This window comes from Lissotriton helveticus, chromosome 2_1, assembly GCF_964261635.1.
Source record: "Lissotriton helveticus chromosome 2_1, aLisHel1.1, whole genome shotgun sequence".
Lineage (NCBI taxonomy): Eukaryota > Metazoa > Chordata > Amphibia > Caudata > Salamandridae > Lissotriton > Lissotriton helveticus.
In genome coordinates this window covers 1570161943-1570182027 of record NC_136059.1, presented here as the reverse complement: position 1 = coordinate 1570182027, position 20085 = coordinate 1570161943, and the positions used below count along the sequence as shown (strand labels likewise).

At 47.2% G+C, this 20085-nt stretch overlaps 1 protein-coding gene across 5 annotated transcripts in view; it reads left to right on the top strand.

The window, feature by feature from the left end:
* RNF38 (ring finger protein 38) overlaps positions 1–20085 on the top strand; it is a 745333-nt gene that overhangs the window by 664862 nt on the left and 60386 nt on the right. For all 5 annotated transcript variants that reach the window (XM_078676542.1, XM_078676544.1, XM_078676543.1 and 2 more), the window contains 2 exons: positions 10944–11028; positions 12490–12611. In XM_078676542.1, coding sequence (XP_078532668.1) covers positions 10944–11028; positions 12490–12611 — 207 coding nt within the window. The remainder of the gene's footprint in view (positions 1–10943; positions 11029–12489; positions 12612–20085) is intronic.

Genomic DNA, 20085 nt, shown 5'->3' with positions numbered 1-20085 from the left:
CAAGAGGCCCTCCACCTCTGAACATGGCTGGAACATCAGGGCATATCCCAGGTGGTTCAACACCTGGCAGGTTGACTGAATGTCAGGGCGGACAAACTCAGCCGCAGGTGCATAATGGATCACGAATGGCGTCTTCACTCGGAGGTGGTGCAAGGTCTCTTTCAGCAGTGGGGAGAGCCTTGGTTAGATATATTCGCCACCAAAAAGAACACGCAATATCAGCAATTCTGCGTGTGGAAATTTCCAAGGCAGCACTCGCTAGGCGATGCTTTTTGTCGCAAGTGGAGTTGCAGTCGTCTTTATGCCTTTCCGCCTATACCACTTCTGCCCAGAGTGATGAAGAAGATCAAGCGCGACCGGGCCCAAGTCATTCTTGTAGCTCCGGATTGGGCACGAAGAGTCTGATATCCCAAGTCATTCTTGTAGCTCCGGATTGGGCACGAAGAGTCTGATATCCCGAGCTGCTCAACATGGCCATCGATCCTCCGATCCGACTGCCTCTTCGGGAGGATCTGTGTTGTGCCATGGCACACTTTCAAATGAGTGCACAAGGCATAAACAGGGAAAGTGCACCTCCCAAAGGGCAGCTTACTACTAAAAAATGGAGCTGCTGTTCTAAGCTGCCTCTCTGTTTTTCAGTGTACAGACGACACTCACCTGCGACTGGGAAGGTATAGCTTTTGTGTACCAGAGACCAATAGAGCAGCTCAATGAAATTAAGAAGTGTAATTGACACCTTTTTGCTATTTGTTGGTGTTCCCGCCTAATCCACTCTTCCTTTTCAGTATCCCATTTCTTCCCTCACTAGCCATGTAAGCCATCATGTGAGACAGATTGGTTTTGGACCTTGTCACTCATGGTCATATCCTGGAGTTTACACAAAAACCACCACCTACCCCGCGAAAGGAAGCCCCACCCCCATGTCTTTACTTATTGCGAAAAGAAGCTCTCTTAACGCTCTCAAAAGGGGCACTAGAGAGGGTCCCAATACCACGGAATTGAAAAATAGTCTACTCCCGTTTTTCCTCGTCCACAGGAAATCATGGGAGTGGAGATCAATCCTATATCTCAGGAAACTCAACAAATTGAACGGCAATGAAACTTTCTGTATGATAACTCTCTGCGACATTCTTCGTCGCCTCAACAGTGGAGATTTCATGGCATCCTTAGACCTGAAAGATGCTTACTTCTATATTTCCATCCTTTCCAAACACTGCAAATGTCTTCGCTTCACAGTAGCTAATATCCATTACTAATTCAAGGTTCTACCCTTCGGTTTAAAGTCCGCACCGTGGATATTTACCAAATGCATGGCAGCAGTAGCAGCTTACTTGGATGACTGGCTACTAAAAGCCCCCACGCCAGGATAAGCTACCAAAGCAACAGAAACTTGCCTCCCCTTGTTTCGCAAGCTAGGCCTTTCTTTCAATTGGCTAAAGTCCTCCACCACACCCAGTCAGACAATGACGTTCCTGGGAGCCCATCTCGACACAATACAGAACAAAGCCTTCCTCTCCCAAGAAAGGCAAACAAGGGTGGAGTACTTAGCTCAAAGCATTGCAAGAAGACAGTGCGTTTCTGTGAGACTGTTAAAGTTGCTCCTTGGCATGATCTCCTCAGCTATAAGCTTGGTACCTTTGGCACGCCTCAATATGAAACCATTGCAAGAAGAGTTACAACTCCAGTGGATCCAGTCAGAAGGGTTCTTCAAGGACTTAATCTCTAGCTCCCCTAGTATGTTGCCTGCCCATGGTGGTGTCATACGACATCTCTCCCATGGCCTCATGTTTCTACTACTAGTGTCGGATTTTATCATCACTACAGACTCCTCCATGGAGGGCTGGAGAGGCCACATGCAAGACCTTTAAATCCAGGGAAGGTGGTCGACAAGTCAAATCAGAAGTCTCTGCGCATTAACAGCTTGGAGCTCAAAGCCATTTTTCTCACCCTGCAAGCCTCCTTCCCAAGGATTGCAAACTCCTCTGTGCTGGTTCGTACTGACAATACAACCAGCATGTATTATATCAACAGTCTTGGAGAAACCCGATCTCTAACATTATTCCAGGAAGGTTTCCCACCTAGTTGGGTTGCTGAGAGAGCCATAATATCTCAGGACAATACATTATGGGGTATTTGTAGGCTTAGTGCTTACTCTACCTCCTTAGAAAGCCCTCTGTGAGCAAATGGTTTGTATTATACGGTGTGCTTGCGCGACCTCGCGATGTAATACACTTCGCAACCGCTTTAGGACCCTTGGGTTTCGTTTGTCAAAACTTCAGCTCAGCCTGGGTACCTATGGCTCTGAGCAGCAAGACTTACACTAAGTAACAAGTACATTTAAACAGCACTAAAAGAACGTAAGAAATCGACAAGATACCCAAGAAATGCAACACTAATTTACAAAAAATAGACTGTATTTTTAGACACCACAATGAAAAAGATCCATAGGAGGGTTCCAGAGATACAGAATTTACAAGGTATATCAAGTCAATTCAATGAATTTTACACTTTTTCACTAAAAAAGTGTGGACTAGGTGTAAGGTGATCACTTAGTCAATTTAGGAGACCATCTGCAGTGGAGACCCAGCCAGGGGACCAGCAAGGCCCTCAGAAACAGTTACTTCAACAGGTGAAACAGTCTTTATTCAGTTCCAGGCACTTTTATCCTTTGCAGGGCTTTCCAATGGAAGTGATCCTGATGCAAGGGATGAAGGATGCTGAGGATGCTCAAAGGATGCTGTAAATGTGATGCTGTTGACTGGATTTTTGCTGCGACTACTGTCAGTCCACAAAGGGGGCGAGGCGGTCATACGGTCAACGATCCTCGACATCCTCTCTGTGCTGGCAAAAGTACAGCATTGCACGTGCCGGTCAATCCATCCTTGGTCGATAACTCATCCTCTGGATATCCCAGCTGCACTCTGACGACACTCTTGGGTTTAGCAAACTTGGGTGCAACTTTGTACATCAGATAGGTCCTAGTCCCCAGTGCTGCACAACGGCAGTTAACTGCAGGTTAAAGAATTTAGCCTACCAACTAGCTCCAGCATGCTACTTCAGCTGTTGTGTCCCTATGCTGCGAACAGAAGGCCAGTCATCTGGCCCTTAGAGTCTCTTTGCATTGGCTGGGGGTGACTTCTCCTTGAGCAGGACCGCGTAGGCGCAGTCCCTCTCCTGTGCTAGCCAGCAGGTGCAGTCCATGATGGTGGTGCATCGCTTTGCCAGTTCCTTGGTTTAGCAATCAGTCTTACTTTTGTCCTTCTTCAATCAAGTTCAGGGTGTCAGCTGTGTTCTACTTATGCTCCGAAAATGCCCTCGGAGTAGAATGGGCTACCATTTACCTTTCTACCTGTTGACCACTTCTTGCAAAGTGTAGCATCTGAGCTTCCCAGGTTGCACCATTCTGCCGAATGCAGAATGGTAGTACCCATCTCCCTGCGTGTGGAGCGCCTTAGCCCAACTTAGAGGTATGGCTACCAAAGGGGCTACATGCCCCTTGAAAACCATTTTGGCAACTGGCTTCCCCTCTCCTGTCCGAAAGTGCCAGCCTGTCTGCCTGAACAGTGGAGCAGCCCCTCTCCTAAGTGTTATCCATTTGCTCTTCACTTGCTTCTTCTCCTTAGAAGCTTGTCTTTTGTGCCAACACCATGTAGCTTCCTGCAGGAGTTAGATGAAACTTCCTTCCAGAGCTCGCCACTATTGTATTCGTTCCTGTTTGTAGTTAGCATGTCTTCCCAAACGGACAGAAATCTGTCTTAGCTACAATACCCTGTGTGCAACCAATATGGCACAGGGGACTAAAGACAACAAAGTGGCACTTTTGCTAAAGAAGCACACTGCAACTTGTTCCATTAATTTCGATCCCAGAAATAGGTCGGGCTTAATGTAGCGAGTTGTTTAATATCTACCCACTTTGGTTGCACTGTTCCAGAGTTAGCACAACTGAGGGGTCAGTGTGTAACTCTGTACATGCCAATTGGGAAATCAAGCTTTTCCACAGTAAAAATGAAAGTTCAGTGTTTTTACTTTCAGAACATGTAAAATGACATGTTCTGCCCGTGGGATATGTTGCACCCTACCTTAGGACTCGATAGGCCTGCCACAGGGGTGACTTGCACATACACCAGGGGAACGTTTGGCTGAGACATTATTTTAAATGACCTAGTTAGGCTAGTATTCAAAACTGCTCTTCCAGCCTGTAAATAGTGGTCTGGGAATCTCGTTTTACTCATGTCACACCCAGGGTGGCACAACTAGTGCTTCAGTCCCTGTGGGACCCTCTAATTTACATTTCCTGGGTACTATTTACTAGGGACTTACAGGTAAGTTAGCGTTCGAGGCATGTGGGCTGCTGAATTCATATCTGTGCATAGATCGCCTCCTAGTGTTGGGTCCGGATGATTGCACATTGTTGTCCTGGAAGAGTCTTCGAAGTATCACGAGATAGGTGGCTCCTCCCTTGGACTACAGTGCGCATGGGCATCCTCTCCATCCCCAGATTGGTTTTTTTCCGCCATTGGGTTCGGATGTACTTTCCAGCACTCCAAGTTCAGAATCGAAATAAACTTTTCGAAAAGGCCAAAAGGCCTTCGGATTCGTCGGTATTGTTTGCGATCAGTACCAATAGGTTTTCTTCACCATTTGCTTGCACTCCGGTCGTCGAATCGGGCCGTTAGGACTTCTCGACGCCACGGGGACCGACGGTCGATGGAACGAAGTCCTTTCAAATATTGCCCGCAGTGCAACTCCAAGTTCCCGCACACAGATAAGCATCCCGTGTGCAACAAATGTTTATCACCAGATCATACTGAAGATAATAGCCTAGCTTGTGCCCAATTCCGGTCCAAAAAGACGATCTGGAATCAGCGGGCGGCAAGGCAAGAATTGCAGAGGTTGGCACCGGTGCCCGAGAATATCTTCGACGATGAGGAAGAACTAGTTGACGCCGAAGACTCGGATCAAGAGGAAGATCAATACTCCAAGCACGACTCTGAATATTATATCGGCGATGAAGAACAAATCGTCGATGTCGAAGAATACGATCAAGACATCGTAGCTGTCGAAGACGACTCCGATGACAACGGGGGGCGAACCGTGAGTACACCGCCCCATACAGACACTACACCAATATCAGAGACTCAGGTCGATGCATCGCCAACAGGCCTTAGCCAAGATCTAAATACTGGTTCTATAGCCCGCCATACCGCCCGGCTAAGAACATACAAAAAGGGCCTTCTGAGACACGTAATCCAAGGCTGGTTCATTCGAAACCAAAACTCATCGACACGGCAGTCTTCGGACCGAACGTCGTCAAACTGAAGGTGATAAAACCAAAGGGCGCGGAGCCGAAGGCCACCGTTCCATATAAACCTTCGAAGCCAAAGGCCATCGAATCGACCAAATCGAGTTCGACTGCCGAAAAAGTAAAGAAGCTCGTCGACGAAGGCAAAAGGGCTACGCCCTAGGCGGTCTTCGAACTGAAAGCGAAACCTAAGGTAGACCAACCGAAAGCGGTCAAGCCGAAGCCCATTGATCCGAAGAAGGGCATCGAGCCAAAGCCGCAGGCTCCAAGGACACCTCTACAGCCGAAACAAGTTGCCGAACCGACGAAACCGATCGGTCCGAAAAAAGTGGTGGAACCTGTAAAAGACGTTGGACCGACAAAACCTGTCGGAAAGCCTCTAAAACCGATCCAGCCACCGAACCGATTAAGGGCATCGAACCGAAAAAGATCAAACCTAAAACTACGGCGCCAAGGCCAAAAACTGTGGAAGAGGAGATAATCCATCCAGACCCCTCCACAGAAGATCAATCCAAGCTAAATATTGACCCAAATACTGGGAAAGTGACTGTTTATACAAAAAAGAAAAGACCAGTGCCTGCTGAAGACTTTTCTAGAATACCACTCAAAAAGAAGAGACTGTGCAACCTCTCCTATTCTTTTCCAACCTATCTCTCCAGCTATGCCTACTACTCCATATGCACCATACTCACCTGCACGCTCTGACTACAACCCAGATGAGGATCAGGACGCAGATGTGGGTTTTGGATATCCACAAAACCCATATGTAGACCCCAATTCACAGCCATGGGGGGGGGGGGGGCAGACACTGAGGGGGCTCTACCCATTACAGACCCGGCTGTATACCCAGCTAAGCCATCATCCACAGAATACTCAGGCCTTGCTGGCCAGATATGGCAGGGCGCACTATGACAGTTTAGAAGGACTTCTCCAACACTTACCTGAGCCTTTCAAAGAGCAGGCGGATGAACTTATACAGGAAGGAAAGCTCATCACCAATGCCTCCATTAAGTGTGCTCTAGACGGGGCAGATACAGCTGCCAGATCTATCAACACAAGCGTACTGCTTAGGAGGCACGCATGGCTTTGCATATCTGGATTTAAGAATGAAGTACAGGCCACAATTCTTAACCAGCCAATAAATCCTGATTTTTTGTTTGGTCCAGCAGTTGACTCAATTCTGGACAAAATGAAAAAGGACACGGAGACTGCGAAGTCCATGGGAGCTCTTCAGTCCCAACAACACAGAGGCTCCTTTCGTCGCTCCAACTATAGAGGAGGAGCGCGAGGTAACACATCGCCGCAATCATCCACATACAAAAGTAATACGCAATCCACATACAATAAAAACACAAACAGGGGTGGATACAGAGGAAATAATAACAAGGGCAGAGGTTGTGGAGGCAATGCCAATAGATCCTCCACTAACACCAAACAGTGACTTCTTGGCACTACCCCCAGACCATATAACACCGGTCGGGGGAAGACTACAACACTTCCTGACAGTCTGGTTAAACATCACTACAGACAAGTGGGTCAGGCAAATTATCCAACATGGCTATTGCCTAGAACTCACATCAATACCACCCAACATACCACCCGTACACCGTCCAATGTCAAAGGAACATATAACATTACTGCAGCAAGAGGTCATCAGTATGCTGCAAAAGGGGGCCATAAAACCAGTCCCACTCGAACATCAAGGAACAGGAGTATACTCACTATACTTCCTCATTCCAAAAAAGGACGGTTCTCTCAGACCAATATTGGACCTCAGGCCCCTCAACCTGTACATTTTATCAGAGCATTTTCACATGCTCACTCTGCAACAAGTCTTACCACTGCTGCGCCAGGGAGACTTCCTAGCAACTCTAGACCTCAAAGACGCATACTTTCATATACCAATACACCCTGCTCACAGAAAGTATCTGAGGTTTACTATTCAAGGACAGCACTACCAGTTCAAAGTCCTACCATTCGGAGTAACAACAGCTCCACGGGTGTTCACCAAATGCCTAGCAACAGTGGCGGCACATCTCAGGAGACAAAACATTCATGTGTACCCATATCTGGATGATTGGCTAATACACGCGCCATTGGCCCAGCAATGTGCCAGCCACATGTCAGAGACCATTCATCTCCTGCACAGTCTAGGCTTCTCGCTAAACTACCCAAAGTCACGCCTACAACCCTCCCACGTCCAACAGTACCTGGGAGCAACAATAGATACACTAGTAGCAAAGGCACACCCAAACGCAGCATGGATCAACGCAATGCAAATGTTAATCCAAAGGTTCAAACCACAACACTCATTGCCAGCTCGAGTGTTTATGCAACTAATAGGCATGATGGCTTCATGCATATTCATAGTCCCTCATGCCAGACTACACATGCGTCCGCTACAGGAGTGCCTAGCACAGCAGTGGAACCAGGCTCAGGGACAATTAAAAGACCTAGTGTTGGTGACCAGTCGGGCATACAGCTCTCTGCATTGGTGGAATCCACAAAACCTTTGCAAAGGACGACTGTTCCAGGAGCCTATCCCACAAATCGTAATGACGGCAGATGCATCCCTGCTAGGATCGGGAGCCCATGTCCTGCATTACACAGTCCAGGGTCTATGGACAATACAACAAAAGAAGATGCACATCAATCTACTAGAGCTGATGGCGATCTTTCTAGCACTAAAGGCGTTCAAAAAAACACTTATGCAACAAGACTGTGTTGATCCGGACGGACAACATGACAGCTATGTATTACATTCAGAAACAGGGAGGAACACATTCCCCACAACTATCGCATCTAGCTCAAAGTGTGTGGAAATGGGCCATTCAAAGGAACATGTTCCTCATGGCGGAACACCTCCCAGGCAAAGACAATCAAATAGCCGACCTGCTCAGCAGGCACAGTCAACAGATGCACGAATGGGAGATTCACCCAAATGTGCTCCAACCATTCTTCTGGAAGTGGGGACACCCGGAGATAGATCTGGTCAGGCAGATTTGCGTACGCTTTTCCCCCAGCTCCACTAATACCGCTAGTGTCACGCAAAATGCGCCAACATTCACTGACGCTAATCCTAGTTGCTCCCACATGGGCAAGGCAACCATGGTACACAACGTTCCTAGAACTGTCAGTGGTGCCTCATCAAAGACTACGACTCACACCCAGTCTTCTAACTCAGAGCCATGGAGAAATCCAACACCCAGGTCCACAACAGATGAACCTGGCGATCTGGCTCCTGAAATCCTAGAGTTTGGATACCTAAACTTGCCTCCAGACTGCATGAATATTATCAAAGAGGCAAGAAAACCCACTACATGGGCATGTTATGCAGCAAAGTGGAAACGTTTCGTCATTTACTGCAGAAACAATGACATAAACCCATTAGATGCTTCTACACAAAACATCATTTGCTATCTCTTGCACCTACAACGCTGCAATTTAGCCTACTCATCCATCAGGATACATTTAGCGGCACTAGCAGCTTATCTCCAAAACAGGCAACACCTTTCACTGTTTAGAGTGCCAGCAATTAAAGCATTATGGAGGAACTTAAACGAGTAATTCCTCCAACGCACCCACCTTCACCAGTCTGGAATCTAAACATCGTTTTAACCAGACTTATGGGACCACCTTTTGAGCCACTACACTCATGCGGAATACAGTTTCTTACTTGGAAGGTGGCTTTCCTTCTTGCCATTACTGCACTTAGAAGAGTTAGTGAGCGGCAAGCCCTAACTATTCAAGAACCATACATTCAAGTACATGCAAATAGAGTAGTTCTCAAAACAAACCCTAAATTCATGCCAAAAGTGGTATCCCATTTTCATATAAATCAGACAATAGAACTGCCAGTGTTATTTCAAAATCCACAAACAGTAGCAGAAAGGGCCTTGCATACACTTGTTGTCAAAAGAGCTCTGCTATACTATATAGATAGAACTAAGGCATTTCGAAAAACAAAACAGTTGTTTGTTGCTTTCTCACCGCAACACAAGGGTAACCCTATTTCAAAATCCGGTATAGCCAGATGGATCGTTAAGTGCATTCAGATATGTTATTTAAAAGCGAAACGCACATTAACACTTCCCCCTAGGGCGCATTCTACACGCAAACGAGGGGCATCCATGGCTTTCCTAGGAAATATTCCTTTACACGAAATTTGTAGAGCAGCCACATGGTCAACCATACATACATTTACCAAACACTATTGTGTAGATGTACATTCCAAACAGCAAGCTGCTGTAGGACAGGCTGTTCTCAAAACTCTTTTTCAGACTGCTGCAGCTGGCACAGGCAACCACCGCTAGGAGAGATACTGCTATACATTCTATGCACAGATATGAATTCAGCTGCCCACATGCCTCGAACGGAATATGCTACTTACCAGTATGCATCTGTTCTTGGCATGTAGGGCTGCTGACATTCATATCGCCCACCCGCCTCCCCGGTGCCTGTCGCAGCTGTAGCATTCACTCTTTGCATGGACACCTCTTACTGTACTATATTCCATCTCTGCCACAATGGCGAAAAACAATCTGGGGATGGAGAGGATGCCCATGCGCACTGTAGTCCAAGGGAGGAGCCACGTATCTCGTGATACTTCGAAGACTCTTCCAGGACAACAATGTGCAATCATTGGGACCCAACACTAGGCGGCGATCTATGCACAGATATGAATGTCAGCAGCCCTACATGCCACGAACAGATGCATACTGGTAAGTAGCATATTCCTTAGCCAGTTGGGTAAGTGCCAATTCGACTTACAGTTTAAGGGTAAGGACACTGAGGTCTGGCTAAAATAACTGTCAAAGTCGAGAAATCAGCAGCATCAGTCCAAAAAGCTGGGGGTAACAGTACAGAAAGAGGCATTTTCTAACACCCGCCCAATCAGTCAATCCATAATTAAGTAGCAAAATTGATTTGGCAACAAGGGAGGGATGGGTCATGGCACACATGCAGGGTATGGGGCAGGTGCACCAGGATACAAATCGCTATCTCTGTTCCTTCCCAAAAGTCTCCAATTTTAGTATATGTGCTGCCGAAGTGAGCACTCCTTCCCAAAAGTCTTGAGGCATCTTTAGGAGAATATTTTTTCTGTCAAACTTGCAGTGCAGTCTTAAACCACTTGTAAAGGAAGGAGAGCAAGAACTAATAGTAATGAATCGCTATAAAGGTAATTTAGTATTCACGTCAATTGGATTGAGAATATTCTTCTTTTCAGTAACATGCCCTCTAATTTTCTAATACCTTCCACTACTACTTTAAAGCATAGCTGCTCTGAAGAAACTAAAATACATCTATTAATTAGATGCCTCTATTTATGGTTTACTTTTTAAAGATCATTACATTTTGGTTATGAATACTATCAATTTGCATGTGTCTTATGATACTCGTATCTGAGCTTTTCACAAAGGAAACATTAGTTGTGCTATGGATGCAAATTATTTTTTTCAGTGGATAAGCTTTATAGGCCAAAGCCATATGGTTATTAATTTGGTGCCATTGACAGACTGAGATACAGTTGTGTATTCTTTTGGGGAGAAACATAGATCTTGCTCTCAGTGACTTAAAACACAATCTTTGCTCTTCATATGATTGAACAAAACACATGGATTTTTGATGATTTCTTTGACAGGTCAATGTTTCCAGTGCCTCCCACTGTGGGCCCAACATTCAGCTTTGAACTTGATGTCGAAGATGGAGAGGTTGAAAACTATGAGGTGAATAGTTAGAGCTTCAATAACTTTTTGTGCTGTGCATCATTTTGCAATCTGTATTGTTTAAATTTGTTTGGAGAAATGAATTTTCAAAGTCACCCTTGAAAAAAGGACTTTACCATGTATGGACGTGGGTCTGCATTTTTAGATCGAGCCTACTAGAGTGTGCATGCTCTATTGCATGACATATTGTGGCTTACCAAGGACATAAGAGGGGCATATAATGCTCCAATTGCTTGCCATTGGTTAGCTTTACTTGTCACTTGTTACTTGTTTGCCTGCTTTTTATTTGTTTCTCAGCTTGTCATTCTTGTGTTTGTCCCTCTTATTGAGCATTGCCTTTTAACAGTCTCTTTGAGTGTTATTTCTGCTTCCACTGCTTGCTTTTCTATCACTCATTGTTTCTTTTGTCTGAAGCACTCCAATAGAGTATGTGTTTTTGAGCCACCTCCCTCCTGCACATTTCTCCCTCTGCACTCTGTTTACCAACTGCTTCTCCCACCCTCCTCCCTCTTGCTCTCACCCATGTGCTTCTCCCCCATTGCTTTCCGCACCCTTGCCCTCTATGTTGCTTTCCCCAAACCCTGTGGAGCTTTTGTGTCCCTTCCAGCCTTCCGCCCCTGTTGCTTCAGCATTCCACCCTCCACCCTCGTCTTTGTTGCTTTGCTGTTAGCCCCTACCTTCCCCTTCATTGCTTCGTCGTTCACCCACCACCACCACCCTCCCTGTTTCTTCTGCTCTCCGCCCGCTTTATAAAACAAAACTCAGATTGGTAACTAAAAAAAAAAACATGTCCACGCAACGTGGTGCTCATGCCTCCAAAATGATGCATTTGAACGCTTTTGCAGTTTGGGAGGGGAGGGCTGTTCTTTAACTTTGGCCATACTGCACGCTTCATGAATATTGTGCAGTGTTAGTAAAAAACATTGTCTAAGCCAATAGGTCACTAAAGAAAGAGCTTTTGGCATTGCCAAAAATAGTTTATTGAGCTTTTGTAATGTAGGATATTAATATATAAAATGCTTTATATGGGTACTTAAAACAGTTGAACACGAATGCTGGCTTTCAAAATCAATTCTGTCAATATCTTTGTAGTGAAGGTGTTACCTTTCACTATTCAGTTGATTACATGACGGAGAACTTTAATTTTAACTCCTATTTAGTACATTTTGATGATCAACATTTTAAAAACAAATTAATGTTTAATTTAAAATAGTGTAAGACATAGGGAATGGTCCCATTCCTGCATACTCTGACTATAAACTTTAAAAAAATAGACTTCATGTGTTTAGTTTGTTGCTAAGTACTTAACAAGTTTCTCTACTTATGCTAAGTGAAGGGAATTAATTATCTTCTTTCAAGTTGTTAGTCCTTCCCTGTTTCTTTATCTTAAAGAAAGTTTTACATGATTGAATAAGACCACCTCGAATTTATGAATGAATACAATTGTTCTGAATTCTACAGGCATTGCTGAACCTTGCAGAAAGACTGGGAGAAGCCAAACCACGTGGGCTAACAAAAGCAGACATTGAACAACTTCCATCATATAGATTTAATCTCAACAACCATCAGTCAGAACAGACATTGTGAGTACCATAAGTTTGCTTATTGTGTCCGAACAATTATTGGCAGAAATGATGAAGGAAATGATACAATGCTTATAAGGCTATAGACATGACAAAACTCATTGGCACAAACTTCGAAGTATCCAAGTGTTGGGGGTTTGTAAAACTTAAAAACACACTATGAGTGCTTTCTTAAATTTGAGAGTATATAGGCTACAACATCTCTGAAATATGGGAAACCTATCCATCCAGAGTAGAGGTAGAATGTCATCTGTGTGTTTTTGGAGGACATTTAATAAGGTATACTGCAGGGAAACATTTTTGGATGGAACCCCATTTTGTGAAGACTTATAGTTATGGTGAATTTTATTACATTTTGCGAAATAATCTGGGAATGTAGTTCGTAGGTTTACCAGAAGCAAATAGAGAGATTTATTTTGGGATCGCCTTGTAAAATAATCGCAGCCATTTCCAGATTTTCACTTCCTCTAATCCTTTCTGGAAAGAAGGTAGGAGATTAAATTGCTTTGCAGGATGTCTGCCAAACTTCATAAGTGCTAGAAGTTCTTGAACACTCCTAGGCCACTCATGTGGATCCGTATGGAATTTCATGTACCAGTTTCTTAAATTTCTCTCTAGGAAAAAAGTGAAGATTTCCAGGGTATTATTAAGGAGAGGATGATTACCACCGATGTGTGATTGATGTGACACCTGATAAGGCTGACGGGGCTAAAACAGGAGTATGTCCAGTGCTCGTTTTGATTGCACCTAACATCTTCCAGATCACAGTCCGTACAGAAGACGTTAGATCTGCTTTTTAACAGCTCCCCCTTTTTGTTTCTCATGGTTATTTGAGATCCAGCAGATGAAGTCAGTTAAGAGAAAAGCACATTTCCAAGACTGCCATTCAAACACTTTAGCAAAGGGAAGCAGTGTCCACATATTATGTTTTGGTAAACGCAGCTCCAGTAACTTTGTTAGCAGGAGCAACAGTCTGTTCTGTGACTGAGGTCTTTCCATGACAAAGGCAGCAGCCAACAGTCTTCATCTGCTACAGGAAATACTTCTAAAAATCTGCATTTCTAGCTTATCCAGTATTTGGTCTTTCATAGATTCACATACTTGAATCATTCCCTGTCGTCAAAGTGGAAGTCCCACTGTACTATAGTAAAGCAGTATCTAATAGTATAAGAGACTATAATTAACCTATCTATATCCTTTAAAAAAAAAAAGGACCAAACGTTAACTGTAACCAATCAGGCGACAGCACGCTCCTAGAACACTGTCAACAGAGGCTGGATCCTTTAGATTTGTTACCACACATTGTGTGCAGGGAGTCTCCTGAGCTCTGCTCAGCTACACGAACTCCTATTACTTATATTTTATCTTTATTATTATTGTCACAGAAGCAGTTTTTAAAAAGAAGGTGGGGGCTCTCCAGACCCTGTGGCTGTGGTGGAGTTAACTGTTTTCCTCCAGGTACTCCTTTTAAGGTTTTATTTAATTACTACCAAAACAGAAACCGCTTAAAAAATGATTCTCTTCCAGGGGATACTCATCAATAGTCATAAGCACTGAATAGTCCCGCCCACGTGCGGGTACCCCGGAGCATTAACAAAAAATATATGCATATACACACACACACACACACACACACATATATTATATATATATCACAGACGCCGTCAACATCCATGCAGGAACAGACGAGAATGGACCCAAATTGAGTGCAGAATTTTCGTTTATTTTCCCCACACCACCGCCATGACGCGTTTCAGCCTCCCACGAGGCCTTGATCACATGAACGCGCTGAGAAAGTGCAACAGTATTTAAAGTGACAGTGCTCAATTGTGCCTGGCTTCACGTACAGCGTAATGATAGATATAGACAAGTTGGTATCAGACGAGTTGAACAACTATGACAAGCCAAAGCTCGGTTCCCATTATTGTAAAAACAGGGACTGTTCAAAATAGGCAATATCTAGCATGAATAAATAAGCTAAAACTCATAAATACAAATGTAAAATTTCGAGTTATAAAGCTGTAATCCGTAATTAGCATATAACAACTGGTAAAAAATACACATAAAATATGCATCTTTCTAAAACAGTTTAAATTATGTGCAAAATCAATGCTAGATAAAAACAGGGAACATCTTGAATCCAGATGTACCCGGTTAATCAACAAGTTACTTAATAATACACTAAGTCTCGGTGCATATTCACAATTGAGCCCAAGTGGGCTTTCTCATGTCTAAACTTGTCCATAACAATATAATCAATAAAGTGCCAATGCTATTTCACCCAATACTGCAAAGTGAGCCAATATGTGCAAAAGTGCTAATAATACAGATATAATAAAAAAGAGAGAAAAGCGGATAAAATGACATAACTAAAACTCATTTTGATAAACATTATCTGACAGTTACACTGTGCGTATACCACATTATGTAGGAGCAAATGTAACAGTATCAGTCATTCCCATCAAAACTCCTTGGTAAAACCTCCATTATATTACAAACAAGTATACATATCCTCACTGGAATTTAACCCATTCGGTGTCTTAGTATCTACTTCCAGTATATAATATGTTTCCAACTTGCGTAATACTGCTTCCCGATTTCCCCCACGTTTAAAAGGGGGAACACTGTCAATGATGAAATAACTCAAGTCCTTGAGATTATTATGACAGGCCTTGAAGTGCCTAGAAACCGGGTATGATGTATCGTTATTTGTGATTGCTCTCATGTGCTGGAGCACCCGTTTGTGTGCCTGCAACTTGGTACTACCAACGTATTGCAGGCCACACGGGCACCCCAGCACATATATCACAAACTCGGTCTTGCAGTTTAAGAATTTTGTGATATATATATATATATTTCAAATATACACACATGTATATAAATATGCAGCCTAAACAATAATATTAAGCAAAAGAACCAATTGATGGACGGAATGCTGTACAATGCAAACATTCACCCCAGTCACAAAGATCTGAGTCTAATCCTTCAATATTTTGCTCACCACACCACCACAGTTTGGACCGAGCCATATGCAAATCAGTCTTGATCCTGTTCCTTGTGGGAACGGTCGCGCCCGAACTGCCAAGCCAGGTCCTTCCTGGACTGGAAACAAGCATCCTGCGACCGGTTTCAGGGCATCACCCTTCATCAGCCAGGCTAGCTTGAATCCAGTGGTGTTGTAAGCACGGGACCCACGTCTGGGCATACCCTTCCCACTCAGGGCGACATATGCAAAAGAAAAAATTGATGGACGGAATGCTGGGCAATGCAAACATTCACCCCCAGTCACAAGGATCTGGGTCTAATCCATCATTCTTTTGCTCACCTCACTACCCCAGTTTGGACCCAGCCATATGCAAATCAGTGTTGATCCTGTTCCTTGCTCTCCATGCGACTGGAGTCAAGCTAGGCCCAGATCTTTGTACTGGGGTGAACGTATGGCCTTGTTCTGCATTCTGTCCATCAATTGTTCTTTTTGCATTTGTCACCCCGAGTGGGATGGGTATGCCCAGACGTGGACCCCGTGCTCTCCATGCCACTGGAGTCAAGCTATCCTGGCTGATGAGGGCTGAAAGCCCGAAACCGGTCCTAGGATGCTTGTTTCCAGTGAAGGGATGACCTGGCCTGGCAGTTCAGGCGAGAATGTTCCCATTGAGCGCAGGGTCAAGACTAATTTGCATATGGCTGGGTCCAAACTGGAATGGCATGGTGAGCAAAAAAAGATGGATTTAGGCCCAGATCTTTGTACTGGGGTGAATGTATGACAATGTTCTGTATTCTGTCCATCAATTGTTCTTTTTGCATTAAACAATAATATTAGGCCTCAAACATGGCAATATTGCATTGTATTTTTTAATTTGAAATACTTAATTTATATGTTTTTAACATTTTCATGACCCAGAGAAAATGTACCTCTAACGAACATAGCCTTTATTTTCAAAGGAAAAAGGCAAGGTGATAGTAGGCTGATAGCCTAGAAGGCTGCATATAGAACACTCCGAAAAATGGCACCGTGCCTTTAAGACCTCCAGGCTCCCATCATGCCCCACAGGTGACAGCTAGGTCAGTTCTTTTTTCCTGCTCCTTCTCTGAGGATCCTTGACCATTGAGCTCGTCAGTTAGTGGGTTTTTGTCACTAATTGGTTTTTTCAAGTGAGTTTTCTTGACTTCGCTCGACGTTTTAAGTACTTATAGTACTATTTTCATAATTTTTTCTATGAAGATATTTTTCTTGTCAGAATGCTAGCCTTATTTAATAAGTGCCCTTCCTGTGGGGAAAAAGTTGGCTAAGTCAGATCCGCACTCGGTCTGTATTGTGTGCCTATCATTAACACACAGATCTGATAAGTGCTACTTCTATCTGAAAGAAACAGGTTAGTATTAGATTCCTTACCTTAGAATATCCCCAGGCGTCAGTCTGGATCCGGAAACTTTTGCGTAGCAGTACCCCTGCGCGTCGGTAGGCGTCGTCTGCAGGCGTCCCCTGCGGCTCCGCGTCGTCGGCGTCGTGCGCCGTGATGACGTCGCTGGAGTATATAGACGCCGCCTCCGCGCGCTGACGTCAGTTCTTCTTTTTTCCGCGCCAGTTAGCGCAGATCCGAAGAGCAGTACTCCGGTCTTTTGACCAAGTTTTTTGTTAACTGATTGATCTTTACGGTGCCGGTAGGATGCCCGGTTTCAAGAGTTGTGACGAGTGCGACCGCCTGATGTCGGTCACCGACCACCATCGACTCTGCCTCCGGTGTCTGGGCGCGGACCACGACGTGGAGTCCTGCGTCGACTGTCGGGCCTTGACTGGAAAAGCTAGGCGGGAGCGGTCCCGCAAGCTTCTCGAGCTCCGGTTGTCGGCCCCGCGTCGAGAGCGGTCCCGGTCCGGTCGGAGGTCGAGGGAGCGGTCGAGGGAACGGTCGCGGAGCCGCCATGGGCGCTCCGGGAGTCGCCACCATTCCTCCGGCTCGTCAGGTAAGCACAAGAAGTCGGGGCGTCGCCATCGCACCCCCGACTCCCCCCGACGCCCGCGTGCTGCGGCCGGGGGCTCGGGTGACCCCACCCCCGCGGTCCCGCATGGGTCGCCGACGCCGTCTACCCCACACCTGTCGGTCCCTGGGGAAGGCGCGTCGCGTGAGGAGATCGAGGCCTTCCTCATTGCTATGAGGGCGAGGTCTTCTCCGGCGGGGCCTTCGGCGCCTGCGGGCCCGTCGGTCCCGTCTGGGGGCCCGAGCGGTTCGGGTGCTCCTGCCCCGGCGCCGCCGGTGGCTCCGGCCCCGGCGCCGCTGGTTCCCTCTGGTTCGTCGCCGGCTGGTCTCCCGGCCTCTCCGGCGTCGGTTCCTGTGGGCCAACCCGTGGTACCGCCCCCGCGTGGTGCAGCGACTCCGCCGTCGGCTCCGGCCGGCGTCGGGTCCCCGGCACCGACGCCGCGCGGCGCCACCCCCCTTTCCTCCCCGACTCCGGACTCGGAGCCGGACCGGCGTCGGCCGACGCCGGACCCGACGCCGATGGGGCCCGTTGACCCCGATGTCTATATCGTCGACCCAGAATATGGGTATGACGAGGAGGAGTATGGAGAGGGTTGGGAGGGGTCTGAGGACCCTCTATCCCGTGCCTGCCAGTACGATGTGGACTGGGTAGGTGATCTGGGTGATGCCAGTGGCCTGGACGAGTCGCCCAACCCTGGGTTTGTCTCTCCGTCCCCTGTGGCGTCCGAGGCGGGTGCTGCCTATTCGGTGGTCCTGATGAGGGCTGCCAAGGCCTTACACCTTGAGCTCCCCGTCGCGAAGGTCAAACCGAATATTCTGACGGAAGTTTTTAAACCGCAGTCATGCCCCCAGGAGCCTCTGCTGCCGTTTAATGAGGCCCTGACGGATGTCCTTCTGGGCACCTGGTCCAGGCCCGCTTCTGGTGCGCCGGTTGACCGGAACGTTGCCAGGCGTCACCGTCCCTGCTCGGACGACCCTGCCTTCCTGTCCACCCATCCCTCCCCGGAGAGTCTGGTGATCCAGGCCTCCACTTCACAGTCCGCATTTCCGTCGGCTCCGCCCGACCGGGAATCAAAGAGGTACGACCAATTTGGAAAAAAAGTGTTTTCCTCTTTGAGCGCTGGACTGCGGTCTTGTAACACCGCGTGCCTCTTGGGCCGCTACACCCACTCCCTGTGGGATACGGTCGAGGAGTGTTTGCCGCAATGCCCCCAGGAAGTGCGGGACAAGCTCACCCGGGCCTTGGTTGAAGGCCGGGATGCGGCGCGGTACTCGATCCGTTGTGGTCTGGACACCACGGACTCACTGGGACGGGCCATGTCCACTACGGTGGCGATTCGTCGCCATGCCTGGCTGAGATCTGCCAACTTCTCACCAGACGTCCAAAATACACTTATGGACATGCCATTTGATGGCAGTCGCCTATTTGGTGACAAAGCGGACCACGCGCTGGAGCGCTTCAAGGACTCCAGGGTCACGGCCAAGTCCTTGGGTCTCTCGACCCAGCGCCAGCAGACGGGTTCGTTTCGGCCCTTTCGTGGCCAAGGGAGGGGAGGTCCCACACGTGCTGCCAGCCACGCGGCGCAGAGCGCTCCCCAGCGCGGTGGCGCCCGTGGTTTCCGCCGTGGTGGCGGTAGAGGCCAGCGTCGTGGTCAGTCCACGCCTCCCTCCGCTGCGGCATCCAAGCCTTCCTAGTCCGAGCTTTCGGGCTCACGTGACGCCAGTGGGTGGCAGGGTTCGCCATCACCACTCCCGCTGGCGCGCGATAACATCGGACAGGTGGGTGCTGCAGCTTGTCCGAAGGGGCTATGCCCTCCCCTTCGAGTCCACTCCTCCAGCCATGCCACCGCAGAACCACCGTGTGTCGGGGGACCACTTGACACTTCTGCAGGAGGAAGTTACGGCCCTCTTGGCCAAGGGGGCCATCGAGCGCGTTCCTGGGCCAGAAGTAGGGTGTGGTTGCTACTCCCACTACTTTCTGGTACCCAAGAAGGACAAGGGAGGCCTGCGTCCTATCTTGGATCTACGGAACGTCAACGGCTTCCTCCGGAAGGAGAAGTTCAAGATGTTGACTTTGGCTCAGGTCTTGGCTGCTCTAGACCCACAAGACTGGATGGTAGCGTTGGACTTGCAGGATGCGTACTTTCACATCCCCGTCCTGCCGGCCCACCGGCGTTACCTGCGGTTCACGGTAGGCCACGAGCACTTTCAGTTTATCGTGCTCCCATTCGGCCTTACCAGCGCCCCACGGGTGTTCACGAAAGTGATGGCGGTGGTCGCAGCTCATCTGCGCCGGTTAGGGGTTTCAGTCTTCCCCTACCTCGACGACTGGCTGTTGAAGGCGGGCTCGCCCCAGACAGTCGTCCACCACCTTCAGATGACGGCAGACCTCCTGCACGAGCTGGGGTTTTCCATCAATGTGCCGAAATCACACCTGTGTCCCTCTCAAAAGCTCCTTTTCATCGGAGCGGTTCTCGACTCGGCGCAGTTTCGGGTTT